An 18,009-nucleotide genomic window follows, 5' to 3' on the forward strand; every position below is an offset into this window, starting at 1 on the left:
TGTAAAGAAACTTTAATGACTTAATTAGACATGTGGGACTTGCTTTTTGTTTGTTTTTGCTTCTTTTCTTCTCTTTTCAAATTTCAAACTTTGATTCTTTTTTCATCACCATCTTTTTGTAACTTCAAGGTCTGCGTTTTAGCTGCTAGAGTGACCAAAGAGTGAATTGCTAAGTTATAAACTAACACGACGAAGCTTGATTGGCAAGGTGCCATAACTGATATGGATGCATGCACAGATGCAGGCATGGTAAAATACAAAGAAACCAACAGAAAGCAACGAAAAATAAAATAAAATAAAATTCCCCTCTCGTCCCTGCGGGCGGTCTATCCTTCAAGCTCAGGTCCTCTATCAGAGGCCTGGGAGCTTGAGGGTCCATTGCAGTATCTTAGCTTTTCCTAGGACTGCGCTCTTCCAGACAGAGATCTCGGAAGTTGTTCCTGGGATCTGCTGGAGTCACTCCCCTAGCTTGGGGGTCACTGAACCAAGTGCTCCGATTACCACTTAGACCAATGTTACTTCACCCTGCACATCTTCTCGAGCTCTTCTCTGAGCTCTTGTTACTTCTCCACTTTCTTGTGTTCCTTCTTTTTGATGTTGCTGTCATTCGGTATCGCTACATCTATCTCTACGGCTGTCTTCCTCTGCTTGTCTACTACTACTATGTCCGGTTTGTCTGTTTGTCCACCAAATTGTCCGTCTGTATCTGGAAGTCCCACAGGATCTTACCTCAGTCATTCTTGACCACCACTGGGTGCCTCTTCCATTTTGACTTCAGAACTTCCAGGCCATATTCTGCATAGATGTTCCTGTATACTATGCTGGCCACTTATTTATGGAGTTCCATGTATACTCTGCCTGCTAGCATCTTGCATCCTTCTGTTATGTGCTGGATTGTCTCAGGGGCATCTTTACACAGCCTGCACCTGGGGTCTGGCCTGGTGTGGTAAAATGGTAAATGGCCTGTATTTATATAGCGCTTTACTAGTCCCTAAGGACCCCAAAGCGCTTTACATATCCAGTCATCCACCCATTCACACACTGGTGATGGCAAGCTACATTGTAGCCACAGCCACCCTGGGGTGCACTGACAGAGGCGAGGCTGCCGGACACTGGCGCCACCGGGCCCTCTGACCACCACCAGTAGGCAACAGGTGAAGTGTCTTGCCCAAGGACACAACGACCGAGACTGTCCAAGCCGGGGCTCGAACCAGCAACCTTCCGATTACAAGGAGAACTCCCAACTCTTGAGCCACAATCGCCCAACTCTAGACCGCAGCCTCTATGGATCTTGTACTTGGTTGTTCCTGTGCTGCCATGATTTTTGCCTCTTTGGTGTCTTTCAGCTTTGTCTAGCCACTGGTAGGATTTCTGGATGTCTGCTACGTGCTCTATCTGCCAGTCATACATATCATGCAGGGGCCTGTCCTTCCATGATGGTTCCTCGGCTTGCTGCTCTTCTTTCTTGGGTTTTTGCTGCCTGACGTATTTACTAAGCACACTGTGAGTTGTGGCAATCTTCCTGATGTACTCACTGTCTAGTGCTCAATTTCTCTGAGCACTGCACAGTCCTGAGAAGATTGGCAGATAATGGACTTCAATCTGTTGGCCTTATAACCCCTCCCTGATTGATGGGCAGCAATAGTTGTTTCTACTAGGATCCTTGCTGATGCTTTTCCTCCTTGGCATTGTGTTACCAAATACCTGAATGCTCCAGAGCAGCGAACTGCAAAAAGCTTCTGCTTTCATAGAAATGGCCACACTTTCTGATGATCAGTTAATCAAGTGGATTTGATTAGCAGCATCTGGCTGATACTTACCCTCTTAATTCCTGTGGAAGCAGGAAGGGTGTACTTAGTTTTTACACACTGCTTCTGTGTGTCTATTACATTTTTAAGACCTGCTAAGAACCAGCTTATTTTTATTATGTCCTGAACCTTTAAGGGTTTGCTTTCTTTTGACCAGCCTAAGCTTCTTAAATGCTTACCTCTCCTGAAAACAACCTGTGTGAATTATATAAATTATTCTTCGCTACTAATCCACAACAGCACAGTTAATATTCCCATCTTCAAAGACCCTTAGAGTATAACAGGTTTTGACAATTCTTGGTTTTGAGAAATGCAAAAAATATTTTTCACCTGTCAAACTTAACCGATTGCTTTGTTTTGCTCAAGCTGGGCAGCTAAGCTAACATATAAAAAGATGGTATTCTATATGATTTCATAATTCTGGATTTTAGTGAAACTTAAACTTAAATAACTCAAATAATGAATGTGTGTCATGTAGTTTCAAGGCTGTGGCAGACTTGTCTAATGTCCGTGATGTCACCCCTGACCTTTCTCATCTCTTAAGAGTTGCTAAATCCACCCGGGACATCTGTTGCTGTTTGACTGAAGCCATCAGAGTCTGAACAGCCGTAAGACAGCAAGTCTGTCTTACTCGTGTGACGCCTAACAAACAAGATGGTTTTAAAACTGGCATATAAGATTCATATGATTTTTTTTTAAACAGTCTCACAGAGAGTACTCGTGTTCACTTGTAAATTCATTTTGCAGGAATAATTATCTTTATTTTCCACATTTTCTGTACATGGTAAACATTTGGAAACACTTAGAAAACATTTAATGGCACTTCTATGAAAAGGCCACAGGACAAGGTTGAGAAAGCCTTACAAATGTGCTAAAAACAGACCACATTAAAAAAATACTTTTTTTTTCTGGACAGAGACGTTACATAATGGAAAGTTACATTCAAATTTACATTCAAGCACATGTTATAAGGTTTTAATTTTTTTTTTCACTCTTTGTCATCACAACACAGAAGCTGTGTGTATGTTTTCAAAATGATTCACCATTTCCTGTGATGGAAAAAGCCAGGAAGAGAGAACAGTGATGAGCAGCAGCACTGGTGACAGATATGCATCCCACTTTTGTTTTTCACTACGTAAGCTATAAAATGAAATCAGCAGCATGTCTTACACAGATTTATTTCAATCGCTGATGTGCTTCATCCATCAGTGCCACATGAAATATGGTCTTTGGGTTTTTCTGTTTTGTTTTTTTTAGTATTATCCCTTTAAAAGAGCCAAACATGTGAGGATCAGATTGCTGTTGGCTCAGTGCTATTGCTTGGTTAAAGAGGTGGCATAACATTAGCCACCCTTTTAATCTTTCCTCCTACACAGCACGCAACACTCGCTCACATGTTAATGGCAACGTCGATCTGAACCTTAATGTGTTTGTCATACTACAAGTGTGCTGCACTAGAGTGGATTTTCTTTACTTCAGAGCTTCAGAGTGAGTGTGTGAGTGTGTGTGTGTGTGTGTGGGGGGGAGTCATTTTACGTCTTAGCACCAATACCTACGGCCTTATGTTACTACGGCTGTTGAAGCCAAGTATCCTAATCGTGATGAAGAAACTGCTGTCACTAAGGAGCGCTCTAATTGCCACTGGAAACCGCAAGCAGAGGTGATTGTGATCAGCCTGGGCGAAACAATACACACTTAGATGTGTGGCCCTGAAGGCTGGATCACACCAAACGGTCAAAATGTCACAGCTGTAATCTCAGGGGGTCTTTTTCAGAATTGGTTCAGTAATCTCAAAGCTGTAAATGTAAACCAGACTACGAAAAGCATCCAACTATAAAAAAATAAAATGAACAAGCTGCCTCACAGTATGAACAGACTACTTAAAATAAAAAAAAGTTGAATGGATGGAAACATTAACAAATCAAATGACAGGCTGAGAGGTTTTTTTAAGTGTTGGGCAACCTCTCCTGGCATATCTCCAAGGGCCGCTTGAACGCTCCCCTCCCGAAAACTTCGACGTTGCTCGCCAGCCAGGAGACGACATTCCCAGGAACGTACGTAGTGCAGTTGGCCATAGACTGGATCTCGACGGGCTTCAGAACGCGATCCCAAATGTTCACCTGACTCAGCTCGCCCACGAAAGCCTGTCCGGCATCAAAGCGCCCGCCCACCATGTCCTGGAAGAGCCATAAACAGCAGGATGTGAATTTAAACCGCATCGACAACAACATCATCAAACGTAATTACCTGTTCCAGTGCAGAGGAAGAGCCAGTCAGTGGGAATGAACTGCTCATTAAACTTTTGTACTGTCTTTTAAAGTACTTTTGGACACGAGGTCAAGTCCTTTATCTGTTTTCTAAGAAATGTGTCATTTTGTAAAGACTTTATGTTTCATAATTTAGTAACACTAACAAATATAAGCAATCACGTAAGAGCATCATGGGTATTCATGTTGATTTGAACTTTAGATTCACGGTTAATATATTTGGTTTTTATTTGGCTTTTATTGTTCTTCTAGCATTTGTAATCTTGATTATGTGTTCACTGAATGGTTGAATTCCTGATTTGATTAATTTATTATTTTAACAGAGGTTGAGTTTTTTTTCTTGTGATATTATTGACTCTTTTCTTCTCTTTTAATTTTCAGTTTTACAGTTGTTTGTCTTTTGGTTCATGCCTTCATTTTTATTCTTTTAGTTCCCACTGTGTTCCTTTGTTCAGCCCTCTGTGTTTATATAGTCCTGTTTTTCCTATGTCACTTTGGCAAAGCATCTATCATGCTTCCCTGTGTGCCACCTGCTGTGATCTCCTGTGGCTCGCCTTCAGTTATTTAAGCCAGCCTCTGCCTCACATTCAGATTCTCACTCAATCTCTCTCCCTTGACGGATAAACTGCTTGAGAAACAAAACTTAGGAAACGGATTTTAAAACTGTTGATTTCAAAATGAAAATATGAAAAATACTTAATATTTATTAGTCATATCTGGTAGAAAATTTGTGGTAGACAGATAAGAGTGCAAAGTCCTTAGACAAACAGTTCTCCTGACCTTGGTCAAGCTGGTCCTTGTTACAGCTGAAGCACCTTTTCACACCATCTTCACACAATTTTGAGAAGCTTGACCTGAAGACCTGAAGCAATCATCTGACACAGTCATCTGTCTGCACTGCAGTTGCAATCCTTGTTAGGTGTAGTCTATAAAGTCCAGTGGTTTTATGTGTTTGCAATCAAGAGTATAATAAAACTACCAAGCTAAATTTCATGAATCCTATCGATCGATCCCCAGCTCTGTCTGTCTTGGTTGTTGTGTTCTTGGGCAAGACACTTCACCTACCGCCTACTGGTGATGGCCAGAGGGGCTGATGGCGCGATATGGCAGCCTCGCTTCTGTCAGTCTGCCCCAGGGCAGCTGTGGCTACAACTGTAGCTTGCCTCCACCAGTGTGTGAGAGTGAATGAATAGTGGAATTGTAAAGCGCGTTAAGGGTCTCGAAAAGCACTATATAAATGCAATCCATTATTATTATTATTAAGATAGAGAACTGACATCGGCTTTGGTGATGTATGTACTCTTATAGTCTTGAATCTGTATGATGTCAAAGACAGTGGATATACTAAATATGGTCATTTCAGACACACAACTCTGGCTGTGAGAATGGCAGTCCCAACCGATCTACTGTACAGAGTGCAAGGGGCAGCCATTCAGAAGAAAGCTGGCTTAAAAGGAGTCTGGTTATAAAGGGAGAGGAGTAAAAAGGCTCGTCTCAGGTAGAGGAGGAACTGAGGAGTTATTTTGTACTGTGAATCATGCAAAGCTACTCTAACAGAAACCAAGAATATAAATATGGAAGTGGAAATTAGGTTCCCTTCAATCACATAAATATTCTGCATGCTGCTATGTAAACTTTGATTAGCAGTGATTTGGATACCAAATGTTCCCTGCAGAACTGAACAGTAATATGATTTTTTTTAAACGATAACAGCACTCAAAGACCACAAGCCTCAGCAAACGGCCATTCATGCCTTTTAAAGAGGGATCTGGATGCACACCAAATATTTAATGGCTTCTTCCCTCAACACGAAGTGTCACGAAAATAGACTGGGCAGGTTTTGTGTAAAGCCATTAAAAGGGACACAAACAAACATCAATAAAAACATGCGTTATTACCTGCTTGGCAGAGGTAATAATACATTGATTCATTTAGCGACCTCAGCAGCTGTGGGCAGTGATAGATTCACTGTTGTTTCTGTTAATTGTTTTGTTCTGATAATCAGCCTGGATCTCATTTGTGCCGCTTTAAATCTGGGTAATTTTCTTCTTTCCATCTGCAATTTGCAGAGACACCTCATAAATAGTGCGTCTTATTAGTCGAAGCGCTTGGTACAGCATTTTCAAGTTATTTTCTTCTTGCAGTAATGTGAGCGTGTTGAGTTGAGAGCACATAGCTGCAACACATTCTTTTTTTGACGATGAATCTAAAAATAGACATTCATCAAAGATTTTACTGTATCATTTCACCTGCTCCTGCCCCAGGATGATCACTCCTCCAGGTTTGATGGGGTGCCAGGCTGCCAGGTTGTCACCAGCTCCCAGCTTCTCCCCGTCTTGGTAAGCCTCCCACTGACCATCTCGCGTGGTCCAAGAGATGCAGATGTGGTGCCACCTGCCGTCGCGAACCTCCAGGGGAAGCTGAGCAACCTAGGGTCAAAAAGACATTATAATTTTGAAAAGTGTGTTTTGGTACAAATATGATTTTTACTAAATCACTATTTCAATCTGATTTAATTACTTGCCTTGTCATTAATGAGAAGCTCAATTGGGTTGTTGCCCCATTCAATCAGCACAATCTCATTTGCTTGCCCTGGTACACCGTAAGAAAAAGGCGTGCCTATGCCAGGGCTGGCGCTGGACTTGATCCACATGCAGAGAGTGAAAGCATACATCTCTGGCAAGCTCTTGGTGATACGGCCATACAGGTAGTTGGTACGCTGGGGCAGGGACAGCTTAAACTGCTCTGGGGATATGAAGTCTCCTCCGCCTGTAATAAGATCGGCAGAAAAGACCCGTGGTGTAAGGAGGGAGAGGTGACCCATGAGGCTAATCTTCTCACCCGTTATTTCACCTTTGGTGATTCATAAGATCATCTTGACTATTCTGAGTGCAGAGGGCAGCAGCCTTTCTCCACTCTTGTAATTTTCCTTTCGTGTGGGACTATTCTCTGTGTAGTCATCCAATCTGTTAAATGGGCTGTATGTCATTGAAACCTATTTATATCTCAAAATAACATTTCCTCTTCATTTGTTCTCTACAGCTATTGTAATGTAAATATGTGAGTTTGTGCTTGGCTGTACCTTTCTCCAACTCATTGATCCTCTCTACCAATGCGTTTAGAGTGCTCTCTGTTTTCAGCCTGTAGGCAGCTGTGGCATTGGACAGCATGCTCTTTTCCGCCTCCAAGGTGCTGACTTTTTTCAGGAGCTGTTTCTCCAGTTCTCCAAGACGTTGCTGCAGCAGGTCACGGAGCTCACTGGGGAACGAGGCTCCAGATATGTTGGCCCGCATTTGCTGTTGCTAAGGAAGGATCAACATCACCAGTTATCATAAGCAGGATGTGCACTAAGCCCCCTGAGAGCTGTGAGCTTCTGTGTGACTGATTGGCAGGTTTACAGATTGAGTTTAAATAAAAGTCTTTCAGTCAGTTTTCCTCTCCTGTCAGGAGAATCCACTCATTTATTTTAATGTGGGAGGCACATACTGGGCTTGAAACTGAGTATTTTCATACTGTGTGGTAGTCATGGTAAGACTAGGAACAAAAGACTATTCAATTTATTGAAAGCGCAAGAAAAGTGAAGGCAGGTCACACGAGAAATTAACCAGTTAGCTGTATAATCTCTTCCCACATACTGTTTTGATTCTCCACGATAAACTCAGTAACAATTCTTAGAAGTCACGCTCTGCTTTTGTGCGAATCGACAGTTTGTTTTAATCCCCTTAAATCCGTAATCCGTAAGCAAACCAGGTTTTTAGGTTCGGGCTTTGGCACAATGCTTTGCGCAATGACTCTTACCTCAAGGTTTTCCAGTCGGTCCTTGAGCCCCTGCATGGTTTTTCCAAGATTGTCGATAGTTTCATTTGGATCCCCGGGAACGTCCCCCATCGTGTTTTGTTTGTCTTTGCCCCATGTTCCCCCTTTGTCGTACTTTCTATCGGTGGTTGCTGACGCGCACAGAGACAGCTTGGTGGTAAGCTCGTTGATGGTGCCAATCTGTTTGGAAATCGTTTCTTTCTGTTGTAAAATCGTCTCCCTTAGCTGCATGACCGTGTTTCTGAGCTCTTCTTCCTGACCCCCGGCATTTAACTCGGGTAGCAAAGTCACAGGGCAACTGGCATCGCCCGTGAGGGGTATTGCCCGGCAAATGTAGCGCTTCCCATCGTCCGCCTGCCTGTTTGTTAGCTGACCACATCCCAGAGCACAAAAACATAACATCCCGGACAAGAGTGAAAACATACCGGCGGCTTGTGTCGCTCAGAGAGGTCAAGAAAGAGGTGAAAACCTCACAGTTAAATTCTCAGCACTCCAACGCGAGCCCGATGTTGAGTTCAGTGCGTAAAAGTGTACTCCAAACGGGTCTGCGCAAAAAGCATCATGTATAACTATCTTTACAAAGTAGCGACATGATGTCCGACCGGCAAAATCAGGAGTGGAAAATGCGATCAGGGGAGTATAAGCCCATTAATGTGGCTTGTGATAACGGAACTATTCCTGGCACGAACGGAACTCACAGTGTGGTGCTGATCAGACAGCTCCTCTCGATAAAGAGGATTACCAAAAAAAGGTGTCTGTGAAAAGTCCTGGATGTGTTGTAGTAGGCTGACGTCACCGAGTCTAGGCTTAAATGGTGATTTGTTGAGCTGATTAAGACTCTAAGACTCGAAGTCGTTGTCGGAAATTGATAGGATTGAAAGGTGTGGTCGATTAGAAGGCGTGGTTATTTTCATACGGATGCCTTCAAACACGTTATCATGCTTTATTTTCTACCCGGTTCCCATCCCCAGACATATGTGTGAGCGTGCGCTGTATGTGATAGAATTTGAGGTATATGGATAATAAACAATAGAATAACTTCAGAACACATTTATGGAAGTCCTGCAATAAAATCAATTTAAAAAAATTTAAAAAGAAGAAGAATCGATTTGAGTTTGGATGCATAAATTTTTCAAACATTGCACCAACACACGTGGCCTCAAGGCAATTTAGAGACTGAATTGCAGCTGCGAAAAAACATAACAAATGATTCCCAATGCAGGTGAGTCTCTTCAATAAAGCCAACGGTGGAGAAACAGGATGTGGTGGTAAACAATTAGCAACAGTTGCCTGCCTAGTTGCAAAAGGTCAATAAAGCCTGTTGTGCTGACTGGAAGGCCTACCACTGTGCTTTGAAGATGGCATCCAACCATGATCCAAACCACAAAGTCAATCAAAGCTGTTTTACACTAGGGGATGATAAAATGGAAGCAGTGCTGAGCAAAAACTGTTCAATTCTGGGATTTAAAACAGCAGAAATGAAACTCGTGGAGATTTTGATTTTCTCCAAAGATATGATCAAAGACTTAGATAATTGCATGCAGAGTTGGTAAAAGACTAAACATTTTACAATTATTTTCATGTTAAATAAAATGAAGGCATCGCAAGCTGTCACGTCTGACTCATCACGCTCTCATTAGAAAGCACATGAATCAGAGAACTCGTGGCTGTCTTCCAGCCAGATTTGTGAAAAATTCTCATTAAGAGCAACAATTATTGTCACTCTTGGAACTTTAGTTGGAACAATTTTTAATTGCCATGCAAGCTTTAGTATAGTTAGGGGTAACATTACAACATACAGTACATAAGTACGGTTAGATATAGTCAGGTTTCCAACCAAGAGGCAACTTAACGTTCAAAAAATCAACATGGAAGTGAAAACTGTGGAGAAAAAAATAACTGTGGTACCCGGATTGTTCTGTTTTTTGTCTAGAACATTTTTTTAAATCACTGGGCTTGATCCTCTTCTTTCTTTTCAATAAAACATCTAACACCTCAGACATTTGAACTGTGTCACAGAGGTTTCAACCAGTCCAGACACAGCTTCTTTTTATAAGGGTTCATAGGCCATAAAAGTTAGAACTCACTGGTTTAATATTATTAAAGCAATTAAAGTTTGATACTTGGCACCTTTCGTAGTTTTAGTTCATGTCAGTGCAAAGCTCAGCAGGACGATGGCCCCAAAACCTTCAGAGAATATTACTGCAAATCTGTTTGATGATTTAAGCAGTAATGGACAGCAGGGACTGACCATCAACGCTGTTAGTTTGCCCATGGGGTTCAGTTGCTTGTGCTCGTGCACACGTCTTGATTAAACACAAACGCTTTAACGCTGACTCTCACTATCTACTTTGTGTTTACTATAGGATAAAGACATAACTCACCTACCGGCAATGGCCAACAAACTTGGGACGTCAGTGCTGTTACAAAATTATGATTTTCATTAACAAGCATATTCACCGTGGAGGAGATTCTGCTGTGAGTGTTTGCCTGTGTCACAGAGAACATGTGTCTTATTCATACAGACCTCAGGAGTGATTTAAAAAAAAAAATGAGTGAATGTCCACGGGCGCTTCAGATGCATGAATAGATTTTTGGGTATTGTTGATGATTCAGAACCAGTCTCAAGGAAAGTGCACTTCTTTCTATGGAAGAAATAATGCAGGGGCGATGCGGCTTCATCATAAGGGCATCACCAGTCGCTGCAGAGCACTGAGAAAAACACATATCTAATGGACAGATGAGTGGTTTTGGAAACCAGTGTGTCATCCACTCTTCCCTCTCAGGATAAAGCCCCCATCAGGGAGAGAAAGAAAAAAAAAACACACTGATGAAACAAACAGGACAGCACAATAAGCCAGAGACAAACATCTTTTAGCAGATCATTATTACTTAGGGAACATAGAGTGCAAAGGAGAATGAGAAAGTCATATTATATGTCAGATTAACTCTTACATCATATGTGGCATTCAGTGAGAGGGATATCTCATTCTGCAGTCTTTGTGCCAGTGGCTCCAGTCTATGGAAGGAGGAGGAGGAGGAGGGCTGTGAAGGAGGGAATTAAAACCCATTAGCAAAGCTTGTGGGTAGGACACATGCTTGATAGATTATGCAAGATAAATAATGATCATCTTTCAACCAGACTTCATTATTTCCAGAGCTATTAAAACAAGCATTATGAAAAAAAAGAAAGAAATCTCAAGTCTTATCCCTACACTGTCATTTGTGAACCACAAAAGCGTGCATGACAGCAACTTAATGTGGTCAAAATGAAAGTCGGGGGCTGTTTTAAAAATGATCATGAAAAGGTTACATGCTCTGATCTCATAGAATAACTGTTTAGCTTGTGACTCGCTTCACAGAGTCAAGAGGATCAATGAACACTGTTAACATTCATTGCAAAATGTATAACTTTTTAAGGTGGCAAAGTATGGGGGCATCTTTAGTTTTTTAAATATATTTTGCTGGGAAAATGGGAAATAGGTGAAGGGAATACAGGCAAAAACAGAGTTTGTATTATTGTTAGTTCAGTTCACCTTTTCTGGCCCTTCAGTTGAACTCTCACCTGCAGGTGAGAGTTCAACTGAAGGGCCAGATTGATTTTTCATGTCAGTGTCAGGTCATTGCTGGATTCCCCCCCAGCAATGACCTGGATGGCATCACATTCACTTTACTTTGAGCACTGGTAATTTCAGAACATGGATAGACTCCAGAAACAGCTTCAGTAGGCTGCCATCTTGTGGTTAAAACAGCTCACGATAACTAACAAAAGCAACACAAAGACATGGAACAAATTAGTCAATAAACTTAATTCAGATTAAATATCACTCCATCCCATGGCCAATTAAATACAATTCCGCATACACTAGTGATTAGTTATTAATATTATCTATTGATCTTTTGCTATGTAGAGCAATATCCCCCTGGACAACGTTTACTGTCCTCCAGCACTGCTACTGATGCAAAATCTGTTCAACTCCGTGTAAACACATCCCTTAAAACATTATTTTACTAACATTTGAAAGGCATATACATGTGTGTTGGCTTTCCAAAATGCAAACTCACGACCTGTTATTAATTACAGTAGTTATTTATTGTATTATATTGTCCCATCAGTATTGTGGAATAGCATGGCAAGCAGGTATCCATATAACTAAAAAAAGCTTCAAATTGCCTATTTTTAAAACGAAGTCATCAGTACAAACTTCTATTTTAAGTCCTCTATTAATGATTGCTTATATTTGAATATATATTGTTTGCACAAAGACCACTTATATTATATTTATTCAAGGTGAAACGTCTGCCCCACTGGGAAGCCTATTACCTCCAGGAACCATGTTACTTAGCCTACTACTTCCTCTACTGTAGAAGCCTAGGAGCCAGAAGACCATCGAAAATGATGGTCTTATAGCTACTGTTTTACACTGTATATTCTTCCGCGGGTACTAGGATAACAGCTTTTCATTTAAAAAATGTATTATTATAGAGCTTAATAACGAATTTGTCACTAATATGCACATATAAATGCTAAACAGATATTATAATACCATATTTCATTGTTAAAAAAGAAGCTATAATGTGCATTGCGCGGAGAGATATCACACATCGTTGGGCGCAAACGGGAGCGCGAGCACGGCGCATACAGGCGAGGGACAGTTTCCTGTCTGTGGCGTTTGGTAAGTGAAAGATTCGCTCTCTCTTACAAACTTTGGATAAATATAAGCAGTTTTGGGGAGTCTTGGATACTGGTGTTTTGGGGTAGGTTTTAGTTGAAGCAAATGTGCTTTATTTTTTGTGGCTCTTGTTTATAGTCTCCTTAAAGGAGTTTAATGTTCTGGGATGCGCGAGCGCTTTCTTTCTTTAACGAAACTAGCTTAGCATTGCCGTTCGACAGCTGGTTCTCTAAAATAAATGTGTATAAATTTGTGTTTCATTGAGTAAATCATTAAGATTGCAATGCGTCTTAACAAAACATTGGTTCCAGTTTTATGCCGAAACCCCAAGTTTTTTCATTTAAATTTTCAAACGCTATTAGAGTGCACAGAAATTGTGCTAACTGATGCATAATGATGTCATCACTCTGCGCCCATTTATTGGCATGTTATTTATTATGGACGTTACCGGTTTGTTGGTGGGACGCAGTAGGTTTCCTGTTACAAACTAATTTTACCTGAATGCTCATCAGATACATCTTCTGTTTTTTTTTTTGCATGCCAAGATAAGTAAAGTAATTTATCTCCTCTTGCAGGTAGTGTACATGAGCTCAAAGTGATCGCGTAGACCTGTGCAGACTGCATCCCAGTCTGTCCGTGCTGCCACCATGGCCTTTGTACCCGCGCCCAGTCCCACTGTGGTGGACCAGACCACACTTATGAAGAAGTACCTGCAGTTTGTGGCAGCTCTAACAGATGCGAACACACGTAAGTTCATAAACCTTGCTGTGTACTTTTTGGTGTCAGGTGTTTGAAAAATCTGGAAAAATCTACTTAGTTTTAGAAAATATCTATTTGATTTTGTGAAGACTGTTTCAAATGCAGATTTATTGTTTGAATAGCTGCATGTATTTTTAAGCCTCTAAACACATAAATGCCCTTATGGGTTTAAAAGGTTTTATCCAACAGTAATCCAGCAATTACAGATAAATTATTGGGATTTAGAGGCATTATCCAATTTAAGTATGGATACTTGGCATACATATTTAACGGTTATTAGGAGGAAGATGTGTGTGCATTAGTTTTTTTTTTTTATAAAAGTGTTGTGGACATGTCAGTTGATTTTGGCCTTGTTCACTGATATTTGCCATTAATCAAAAAGAGAGTGACATTTACCAATGACAATAGTTAATGGTAATCAATTTTGCACAAGCTAAGTGTTCATAGGTAATGTGATGAGGAGCTGAGCAACTTTAAAAGATTCAGTTATCTTATACGGTGCAGATTTCCTTGATTCCTTGTTTATAAAGAGCGAGATAGATGACATTAACAACAAAACCCTGAAATATCAGTAGCAGTGGCTGTTGGCGAAATTGTTACTTTAAACTTCAGGGTCCACCCAGAATTTTGCAATTAGTATATGAAATAATAAATGTACATATTTTTTGATGGGCAAGGGAATAGTTAATGTGGCACATTTCTTATGCACATTAGTTATTAGATGCAGCTCGTTACTCCTGTTTGGTGTGTCCAAAATTGCTCAGATGAGGTCCCTGTGCTTAGCATGAGCGATGTGATGAGAGCGATATGCTTTAGTCCAGTCAAAGGTACGTATGTGTGGGAGAGTGCTTGTGAGTGTGTGCGTGTGTGTCTGTGTGATTCTTGATGTACCTTTTGATTAGCCTGGACGCTGAAAGTAAAACTGATAAGATCTGAGAGCCCCTGCTGAGCACATGGAGATAACAATGACACCTGGAACTGTATCATTAGCAAGTTTGATTAATGGTGACACTCTTGTCCTTCAACTTCCAGCTGATGAAACTAAACTGAAGATGATGCAGGAGGTCAGCGAGAACTTTGAGGTGAGTTTGATGAATGTTTCCAATCTGTGATGGAGTAGATTCATTTTCTTTGTCTCTAAAGATAGATTATGGTGTATTTTTCGTAGGTTTTATGAATCTTACTAAAATGTAATTGTGTGAGATTTTGAGTGGTAACTGGAATCCTAACCTTAAAAATGTTGGTATTATAAATGTTGAGAATATTTGCAAAGATGAAAATGCTTTAATACAGGAAACTTTTGGACTTGTAATCTATTTGTGGCACCATTAGTAATGAGAAGTTATATCTGAGTGGGTTTTGGATGCATGTAGGTAAACAAACCTTGAAAAAGGAAATCTCCAAATAACTGTCTATAACACAGTTTTGTTATTTAAAATTGACTTTCCTTCATATTTGTACTGTAAACAAAGACCCACAGATGGAATATAAAGTAAAGTATTGGTATAGGTAATATTGTCTATTAGCTTGGTAATGCAGGCTACACCAGAAGCCCTATTGGTCATTACCATGGGATGTTAGGTTATCAGATGAGAACTTCTAATGTATTAATGTAAGCCTGCAGAAACATGAAAACGCTTGTAACAAAGTTTTTTTTTTTTTTTTGTACTTGACTATTTCAGAATGTGACCTCTTCACCTCAGTACTCCACCTTCTTAGAACATATCATCCCTCGCTTCCTTACATTTCTTCAGGATGGAGAGGTGCAGTTTCTTCAAGAAAAACCAACACAGGTAACTTTAAAAAGATGTGTTATCAATCTAGATTGGTGTGAGTCTTTAACATACCTGTTGTAAAGGTGTCTGGTTTCTCTTTGTTATAATAGAACTAATATCACATCTTTTTGCTACATAAAGCACCACTTGATTAAATCAACAGGACACGGTTACTGAAATGTTAATCAATGGATAACTGAACTAGACCCATCAATTGGATAGCGGTCTCTGAGCTGTACTGTTAGCTAGCTGCATCTTTTGGTTGTTCTATGTAAACATTAGAAAAAGTCGCTCCTTCAGTGACCCTGAAGATGATGACTTGTGCCTACTTTTCAGTAATTGAGTCATGAGGTTTTGCTTAGAGCACCACAAGGCAAGTGTTTTTTAGATGCAGACATCTCTACAACTGATAACACCAAAGCTAATCAATTCACACCAAAACAATCTACATGGATGAACAGCAAAATGCACAAATTGAGTGACTGAGTTACTTTAACTTATTTCCGTTATATTCAGTAGTGTGCAGAAAAATCTACAGCTAATATCAACAAAGCTTATCACCTGACAGCACAACAGTGTAGAAGGATGAACAGAACTGCAGAACCAGAGAAAGCTGCATGAATTGATTGAGTTACCCAAACTTACTGTTCAACCATGGATTTCCCCCCCTTACAGAGCTGTTAAATGTTTGTGGTACATTAGTCAATGAAATTCATTATAACACATCTAATGAATTTAGTGACTGTTGGATTTAATCAAAGTTGTATTATTGTAGGATATTTACCTTACAATATAAAGCACCTTGAGGCAACTGTTGTGATTTGACGCTATATAAATAAAATTGAACTGAATTGAATTGAAATGATATGAGTGTAATGAAGTTTGAATTCTTAATTTAAACGTGACTACCTGTTATTTATTTCATTTTATTTTAATTTTTTTAAGCAATTGCGAAAGCTAGTGCTGGAAATCATCCATCGCATTCCAACAAATGAGCACCTTCGTCCCCACACCAAGAACATCCTCTCTGTGATGTTCCGCTTCCTGGAGGTATGAACCCCTGTTTTCTTACAACATCGTGATTTTTATGGTTTTGTACCTGTCAGGTGCTTTAAAATTATATTGTCAATATTCTTACTGTAAATATTTTGCATCTTGATGTTTGATTTTTACCACTCACTGTGAATAGTAGGAATTAGTAATTTATCATATATGTAATTATGCATTGCACACATGAAGTCAGGTGGCTGCTTTTTAGGTTTATATTTCCCCCTTTGTTTGTTTTTTTGTTTTTCTAGATTGAAAGTGAGGAAAATGTGCTGATATGCCTTCGCATCATTATTGAGCTACACAAACAGTTCCGGCCTCCAATCTCTCAGGAGGTGAGCATCTTTGTGTTCTGTGTTTAAAGTTTGTTGGGCATTGTAATGACAGTTGAGAAAGTGATGATGCTGATATTATGTGTGTCTTCAGTCTGAATTCTTAGTTAACTAATAATCAGTTAAAAAAACCTGATCATTGGTCATAATGATCGTGGCTCAAGAGTTGGCAGTTCGTCTTGTAATCGGAAGGTTGCCGGTTCGAGCCCCGGCTCCAACAGTCTCGGTCGTTGTGTCCTTGGGCAAGACACTTCACCCGTTGCCTACTGGTGGTGGTCAGAGGTAGGGCTGCTCAATTAATCGAATTTTAATCTAAATTACGATCTGGGCTTTCAACGATCATTAAAAATGACTGAGCCGATTATTAGCACCTCCCTCGTGCTTTACTCTCACGCTGCTCCGTGTAACAAATCGAGCGCACCTCTCTGCGTTTCGAACACGCCGTCACATCAATTAAGAGGACCCCAGGGAAGCTCGGAAAGCTAAGCAGAAGTTATTTGGAGAGGAGAGTGACTGCCGTTGGTTAAAAAGAGGTAAAAAAAAAAACCTTCAGTGGTGTGGAAACATTATGGGTTCGCGGAGTCAGACGTGGATCAAGTAGACATAGTGTGTAAACTTTGCCACGGTGTCGTAGCTGCACCACAGAGCAACACTGCAAAGTTCACTAAACATAGATGTTTACATTTTTCATTTATTTTTTATATTGCAAACATTTGCACTGTTATCAGTATTTGCACACTATTTTATATTATTTTTTGACAATCTTTAAAGCCATTATTCAATACATTGTTATTGTTAAATAAATATCGTCAAATAATCGAGATCTCAATTTCAGTGAAAATAATCGTGATTATCATTTTTGCCATAACCGAGCAGCCCTAGTCAGAGGGCCCGGTGGCGCCAGTGTCTGGCAGCCTCGCCTCTGTCAGTGCGCCCCAGGGCAGCTGTGGCTACAATAAAGCTTGCCATCACCTGTGTGTGAATGTGTGTATGAATGGGTGAATGACTGAATGTAGTGTAAAACGCTTTGGGGTCCTTAGGGACTAGTAAAGCGCTATTCAAATGCAGGCCATTTACCATAAATGCTGTCCTTAATGAAGAAATATTATGATCTCTTGAAGGACACTTTTTTTATAAATGGTCATTAGATGTGATGAGTCATAATTAACAAATACAGTAAATACTTTATCTCTTAAAACACACAGTGATCAATAAAAATATGACTAGCAAACTAAACATGTTTAGAAGAACAAGACTTGAATGAGAGACAGCAGGGGCAGAAGTACTTGTGTAACCTTTCATGAAAAATAGAACATTTAAGTAGTTTGTGTGTATTAGATCAACATGTTTACTGTATTCTTCTCTTCCCAGATTCACCACTTTTTGGACTTTGTGAAGCAGATTTACAAAGACCTTCCTAAAGTTGTTGTAAGTAAAGGCTTTTCAGCAGGTGGTTTTGGGTATAGTGATAGTAAAAGTGTTGTTTCTGATGTGACTCTGTTTTTAGTGAAAGCACTTTTAAGTTGCCATTG

General features: G+C 40.2%; 2 protein-coding genes across 4 annotated transcripts in view; one reads left to right on the forward strand and one right to left on the reverse strand.

Annotated features, from left to right (window-relative positions):
* Positions 1 to 2,547: 2,547 nt before the first annotated feature.
* On the reverse strand, positions 2,548 to 8,763 carry nptx2b (neuronal pentraxin IIb). The gene is made up of 5 exons (XM_005932872.3): positions 7,874 to 8,763; positions 7,158 to 7,377; positions 6,600 to 6,844; positions 6,325 to 6,504; positions 2,548 to 3,985 (listed from the first exon to the last, which is right to left on the reverse strand). Exons 1-5 carry the CDS (start codon positions 8,312 to 8,314, stop codon positions 3,755 to 3,757), a joined length of 1,317 nt encoding a protein of 438 aa, XP_005932934.1. The 5' UTR covers positions 8,315 to 8,763; the 3' UTR covers positions 2,548 to 3,754.
* A 3,741-nt stretch (positions 8,764 to 12,504) lies between these two features.
* The window catches only part of LOC102300734 (transformation/transcription domain-associated protein), an 80,108-nt gene continuing 74,603 nt past the window's right edge, over positions 12,505 to 18,009 (forward strand). For 2 of the 3 annotated variants that reach the window (XM_042225175.1, XM_042225177.1), the window contains exons 1-7: positions 12,547 to 12,649; positions 13,140 to 13,311; positions 14,356 to 14,405; positions 15,006 to 15,116; positions 16,044 to 16,148; positions 16,397 to 16,480; positions 17,849 to 17,905. In XM_042225175.1, the coding sequence (XP_042081109.1) occupies positions 13,212 to 13,311; positions 14,356 to 14,405; positions 15,006 to 15,116; positions 16,044 to 16,148; positions 16,397 to 16,480; positions 17,849 to 17,905 (507 nt within the window). In that variant the 5' untranslated portion in view covers positions 12,547 to 12,649; positions 13,140 to 13,211. Of the gene's footprint in view, positions 12,650 to 13,139; positions 13,312 to 14,355; positions 14,406 to 15,005; positions 15,117 to 16,043; positions 16,149 to 16,396; positions 16,481 to 17,848; positions 17,906 to 18,009 lie in introns of all 3 variants that reach the window. The other variant, XM_042225176.1, reaches the window with a different exon arrangement.

Source organism: Haplochromis burtoni, unplaced genomic scaffold, assembly GCF_018398535.1.
Source record: "Haplochromis burtoni strain Fernald_Lab_line unplaced genomic scaffold, NCSU_Asbu1 Contig_162, whole genome shotgun sequence".
Lineage (NCBI taxonomy): Eukaryota > Metazoa > Chordata > Actinopteri > Cichliformes > Cichlidae > Haplochromis > Haplochromis burtoni.

What these genes read in the sequence shown, in the direction of transcription:
- nptx2b (XM_005932872.3), bottom strand. Translation starts at nt 8,314, where the DNA reads ATGTTTTCACTCTTGTCCGGGATGTTATGTTTTTGTGCTCTGGGATGT. An exon ending in AGCTTCTCATTAATGACAAG is followed by an intron (nt 6,505 to 6,599) that starts GCAAGTAATTAA and finishes TTTTGACCCTAG; the next exon opens with GTTGCTCAGCTTCCCCTGGA. An exon ending in TCATCCTGGGGCAGGAGCAG is followed by an intron (nt 3,986 to 6,324) that starts GTGAAATGATAC and finishes TGGCTCTTCCAG; the next exon opens with GACATGGTGGGCGGGCGCTT.